This window comes from Elaeis guineensis, chromosome 14 (assembly GCF_000442705.2).
Source record: "Elaeis guineensis isolate ETL-2024a chromosome 14, EG11, whole genome shotgun sequence".
Lineage (NCBI taxonomy): Eukaryota > Viridiplantae > Streptophyta > Magnoliopsida > Arecales > Arecaceae > Elaeis > Elaeis guineensis.
In genome coordinates, this window is record NC_026006.2 from 51,883,926 (window position 1) to 51,889,980 (window position 6,055).

Genomic DNA, 6,055 nt, shown 5'->3' on the forward strand with positions numbered 1-6,055 from the left:
ATAATAAAGTTCAATTCAAATATTAAATTAAATCAAAACTGGTTCAAAGCATCTAAATCCAAATATAAAATAATTCAAGCTTCAAAATTCATAATAGCTACAATATAAACATAAACTAAATTTCTAGTATAAAATTTTCAAGCTTGCTTTGCCAATCCCCAAGCCTGAATTCCCTTTTTACCAGTCCTAGTCTTATTTCTCTGTACATGAAAAAAAATAAAAAAAATATGAGCTTCACTAGCTCAGTAAGTAGACTTCCACTTTCTTACCAGATCAAGCATAAAATTTTTTATGATAATGCATCATTTAGCAAATAATAATTATTGTGAAAATAAATATTTCATAGAGCATGTAATAAAATAAGTTATAAGCTCATCATACATGCATAAATCATGTATATTTCACAATCATAAATCATAAATCATTTTTGTTATGTATTCGTGTCATGTTTCAAAAAAAATTACTCACAGATGTTCATGCTAAGATCACTATTATACTCATGACAGGATCATATTTCTTAATCGACAGAGTTTTTAATTCATGTGCCAATTTTATACCCGCTGGTAGGGCCCTGTTTCATGTGGATGCTAGCTTCGGATGTTGACCTTCCCGAAGGGATTCATTCATAGCTATCTGAGAGCCTTTGAAATTTTTTGTATCTTTTTTTTAAAACATACATATACATATATGGAAAACAATAAAATCTCATGCTTCATAATCATGTAACTTTTTATAAAATACATTCATGCAATCAATGCTCATAATAAAATATGCTTTTTCATATCACGTATGCTGATCCTTATTTTATGAAAAATATGACTTCATCAATAAGAGATCTTATGTATGAAAATTATGAAGATTTAAAAATAAATAAGGAGCACAAGATCTACATACCTCGATCATCCTAGACCTTTTAATCTTTCTTAAATGAATCAGACAGTCCTATTTAAAATATTAAATCATCATTAAATTTTATTTTATATGTTTAATAAAATTACATAATATAAGAAGATGACTGACATGATGATCAGTCTAATAAATCTTTTCCTTCGGCTCTAAATCAATTTAAGATCATAGGTTCCTAGGAGTGGAGAAGATGGCCTAATAGGAGATCCATAGGGCTTCTTAGAGAAAAAAATTTTAGAGAGAAAAAGTAGAGAGAGAAAGTTCAATTTTAGAGAGAGAAAAAAATGGTTTAGACTTAAGGGAGAGAGATGAGAGAAACTTTCTCTCATAAATATTTTTTTCTTTTCTTTTTCCCGTGGCCTTCTTTGGCCGAAACAGAAGACCTAAAGGTCCCTTTGTCTTTGACCGATCGATCACGATCGTACCTCGCTCGACGATGGCTGACGGCAAGGGACGACCCTCCCGAGCTCGGAGAGGCCAAAGCCGATGGTCGATGGTGACCGTTGGTGCCATAAAAATCAAAGGAAAGGGAGAGGCCGAATAGAGCTTTCTTTTCCGACGAAATTTGACGACTCCTGTCACCGGTAGTCGTACCCACAGGCACGAAAAAGAAGGGAGAGAAGAGAGGAAGAGGAAGAAGGACTTACCTCAGCCTCCGATGACCCCCACTGATGAGAAATCGTGGCGAGCACGAGTCGAGGGGCCGCAGCTTCAATCGAAAAAATCGGAGAGGAACACCGACGATCGTCTGTGATTGCTATGTCCTCTCTTAGAAGAGAGGAGGGGGTTCTTATAGGGCTCATCCTAAGGTCCTTCAATGGCCCTAGGACTCCGATTCCAATCAAAATTGAGAAAGGAGAAGACTCCGATCGGGAGTCTTCTTCCCTTTTTTTTTTTTTTTCTGGGTGGGCTTAGTGGGCTTTAGGCCCAACGGGCCGGGTTATCACATATGCAGTGGAGTCTAGAGGTCTCTCTGGGGGGATCATGGTGATGTGGCGTTATGGCTTGATCAGAGTAGACATCTTCCACAAATGCGAGCAGCAGGTTATTTTAGTCATCTCGATGCAGATCGATGGCCCTTGGCTTCTATCCGATGTCTACGTAAGCACTGAGTATAGGAAGTGGAGGATCTTTTGGTTTGAGATATCCAAACTAGTGATGCAGAGCCTACCTTCTTTCATTGCTGGAGACTTCAACTATATTATGGGGCCCCATGAGAAGATGGATGACTGACAATATGTGGATACTATTGATTTCAGAGAGTTTAGAGACTTCATTGGCAACTTGGGCTTGATTGACCTTAACTACACCTGACTCCGGTTCACTTGGTGTAACAACTATCTTAGGGGGCTAGGATTTGAGAGAAGATTGATCGGGCACTTGCGACCGCGGCCTGGCTCCAACAGTTTCCTGGCCATCAGGTGCGGTACCTTCTGAGGATCGCTTTAGACAACTGTACACTCTCATTACTACTGATGGCCCACAACTGCCCAAATTCTCATTCAGATTTGAGAAGTTCTGGACTTTCTACCCGAGATCATGGGATCTAATCAAAAAGGTTTGGAGGATGTCGATTCCTGGTGATGCAAGGTATTGGGTGATCAGGAGGCTTGAGCTGGCGAGATGCAGACTCATCTAGTGGAACCATCTTGAGGTTGGAGATATCTTCAGACGGCTCTAGGAGGTAGAGGCAGATATTACTGTGCTCTAGAGGAGAGAGGATCAGGAGGGAGATTTTTTAGATCCTGATCTGAGGGAGCTTCGCCATAAGCTCTCAGAGCACCACTCTTTATTGAGACAGTAGGAGACATTTTGGAAGTAGAAGTTCAAGGTGCAGTGGATCAGGGAGGGTGACCACAACAGCAAATTTTTCCATCAAGCTACGATGATCCAAAGGTCGATCAATCATATTAAACAGCTGAGGGAGAGCGATGGTGGGTTGGTGGAGGATAGTGAGGAGGTTAGAGACCAGATTTTTCAGTTCTTTAGATCTCGTTAGACTGCCCTCTTGGGTGAGGATGACCATCTCCAGGGATCCTACCCTACTTGTAGTATCTCTGATGAAAAGAATATGGCTTTGACTCATCAGTATCTGCTACTGAGGTGCGTGGAGCCCTCTGGTCCCTTGGTGAGGATAAAGTCCCAGGGCCAGATGGCTTCCCTCCCCTCTTCTTCCATGGGTATTGGCCGATTATCGATGGCGAGGTGATTGAGGTAGTGTAAATGGTGTTTGTTGCCAGAGGCATCCCAGAGTAGTGATAGAGGATCCTGATCACCCTCATCCTGAAGAGGCCTAAATGCATGGGCTCTTGGGTACTTCAGACTGATCAACCTTTGCACCACTCTCTATAAAGTGTGTGTGAGGGTCTTGATTGATCATTTGCAGCTGATTGTTCCTCATCTGATCAATCAGGAGCAGGATGCTTTCCTCAATGGCCACTGCATTATCGACAACATCCTACTCGCCCAGGAGTTTATGCATGATTTGTGGCACGTCCCCATTCATTAGAGCTTGATGGTGATCAAGTTGGATATGGAGCAGATGTACAATCGGATGAGCTGATAGTTTCTGCAATGCACACTTCTTGAGTTCGGATTCCATGATAGATGGATTGATTGGGTCATGGATTGTGTGGAAGCTCTAAGTTATGCCATCTTGATCAATGGTTTTCCAATGGAGTTCTTTTACTCAATGGACGGTCTTCATCAAGGGTGCCCTCTCTCTCCATACTTATTTATTTTATATGCTGATGCTCTTTCTCGTGCTCCTCGAGTGGCAGTTCAGGAGGCAGAGCTGGAGCCCTACTGGCCTACCCTAGGGATGCAGTCACTCTCGCATCTTTTGTTTGCAGAAGATTTCTTACTCATTGGCCAAGCTTCCATGCAGAATGTGAGATGCTTTGCATCCATTGTTAAGGCCTACTGTTGGGTATTGGGCCAGCTCGTGAATCTATAGAAATTCAGTATCATCTTCAGTCCCAAGATGAAGGCCTAGGTGAAGCAGATGATTCAAGATATACTAAGAATCTCTAAGAATACCAGGACTCTAACCTACCTTGGGGTCCCTATCACTAGACAGAGACTTTGGAGGGTTGATTGTAGGCCCATGGAGCAGCGAGTTCAGGAGCTTCTTGATGGCTGGCAAGCTAACACCCTTTCTATGATGGGGAGGATCACTCTTGTGAGATCTGTCCTAAGTTCCCTTCTGACATATCTCCTAGCGAACACCGTTGTTCCATGCTCTTGCCTTAGAGATCTGGAGCAGCAACTATGGAACTTCCTTTGGGGTTCCAGACATGGCGGTCGTAGGCTTCACCTACTGTCTTAGGAGGTTGTTTGCCAGTCGGTGTAGGATGGAGAGTTGAAAATTCAATCCTCACTGGTCAGGAGGGAGGCTATGATCGTCAGACATGCTATTAGATTTCTCACTCAGCCAAACTATTTGTAGATCAGAGTGGTGAGGGCTCAGTATGGGGTTTGGAGGCATTTATCTAGAGGGAGATCTATATCCAAGCCCCTACTGTGATGATTCAGATCAGATGATTGATTGGTGACGGAATTTCTGTTAATGTGAGCCAGGATACTTGGATTTCTAGCCCTCCTATCTCATTGGCCGACCTATATTAACACGGAGGTGGATGATGGCTTGTGGGTCTGTGAGTTGATTACTGTCGATGGCAGGGGCTGGAGGGCCTCGGATATCAGTCGTCTCTTTAATGGCCAGCTTGCTGATAAGATCCTTGCTATGTCCATCCTCTTGCATCAGAGCCATGATTTAAGGGTGTAGGGCTGGTCATGCTGCTCCAACATCCCTATCAAAGATCTTGTTGCATTGTGCAAGCCTGCTCCTGAGCGAAGAATCAATGCTGCTTGGATCTGGCGGGTGGCGACCCATCCTAGGTCAGACTCTTCCTCTAGAAGGTTGCCTGGGATCGGCTTCCAACTCGAGCACTTCTCAAAAAGAGAGGCATGAAGCTTCTGATTGCTTGTCCGATCTATGGATTGGAGGATGAGAAGATTGAGCATGCGCTGCTTCACTGTCTGTAGGCATACTTGATTTGAGAGATGGTAGGAGGCAAACCCTGGGGAGCTATGACTGACTCCTAGCTTTTCTCATTTTTGGACATGATCCATCGATGCATGGTAGAGGGTCAGGCCGTCGGTGGCAGGATGGCGTATATTGCTTATCAGATCTGATTGTCCAGAAATACCTTAGTTTCGACACCAAGGTTGTGCCTGCATATTGGGTGTTGGAGAGAGCCTACTACCTTGCTAAGGAGTACTACCGGTTTGATATTGCTAGACAGTCCCTTATCACCTTGAGTCTTTGGGGCTCCCCTGCTGTGCTTGCTGTTAGAATTTGACGTCTCAAGATTCAGCCTATATTGAGCCCACAATAAGGTTTGCGGTGAAAAATGGAGACCAACGAGACCAAGATCACCTGAAACGGAGCTCGGATGGAGGAGATACGATCTTTTGAAGTCGGTATGAGATTTGAGGCGGCGGAGGACCACTAGCGATGGGCGGCAGCGGTGCGGCCGCAGGCGGCGGCGAGCGGGACACGCGACCCAGGCCCGCATGGGACGCGCGACCCATGCGGGCGGGAGGCCCAGGCCCAGGCCCAGGCGGCCTACTGGCCATTTGCCCCAGTCCACCATGGACCGGGCGGTCCACGGCTGGGCCTGTGGACCGTGCGAATGTTTCCCATGCATTTTGCACGGTCTACGACACTATTTCGTGGACCGGTCGCAATCGGAGGGCGTGGGTTGATTTGTTTTTTGATCCGACGGTTCAGAACCTGATTTGGGTTGATTAAGGACTCTTAAACCTAATCTAATTAGGTTTTAACCCTTTAAAAGGGCCTGTGGACGAACAGTAAGGTGGTGGTTCAGTTTTTCTGCTGAGGCCGCGTGGAACCCGAGAAGAGGAAGGAGAGAGAGGCGAAAGCACTGAGAGAGAAGGAGCAAGAGGCTCCTGGACAGCGGTCGTCAGGCACTTCAGGGGTTCAGGGGGCCTTCCAAGAGAGAGAGCTTTTGTGAGGGGAACTTCTAGTGAGAGAATTGGGTGTACAAAGGTTGAGGGTGAGGTCTCCTCTTGTAAAATTTTCTTTTTCATAGTAAAGTTTGCATGCCCCATGGAGGCGAACCCT

At 44.8% G+C, this 6,055-nt stretch overlaps 1 protein-coding gene across 1 annotated transcript; it reads left to right on the forward strand.

Moving 5' to 3' along the window:
- The first annotated feature begins 3,529 nt into the window (after nt 1–3,529).
- LOC140853623 (uncharacterized) lies at nt 3,530–4,693 on the forward strand. The gene is made up of 3 exons (XM_073248276.1): nt 3,530–3,835; nt 4,128–4,237; nt 4,486–4,693. Exons 1-3 carry the CDS (start codon nt 3,530–3,532, stop codon nt 4,691–4,693), a joined length of 624 nt encoding a protein of 207 aa, XP_073104377.1.
- The last annotated feature ends 1,362 nt before the right edge of the window (nt 4,694–6,055 follow it).

Bases quoted from the DNA above. Each gene is read 5' to 3' on its own strand.
- LOC140853623 (XM_073248276.1), top strand. From the start codon at position 3,530: ATGGATTGTGTGGAAGCTCTAAGTTATGCCATCTTGATCAATGGTTTT. The intron at 3,836-4,127 runs GTATTGGGCCAG...CATATCTCCTAG, and splicing joins TTGTTAAGGCCTACTGTTGG to CGAACACCGTTGTTCCATGC. The intron at 4,238-4,485 runs GTTGTTTGCCAG...AATGTGAGCCAG, and splicing joins TTCACCTACTGTCTTAGGAG to GATACTTGGATTTCTAGCCC.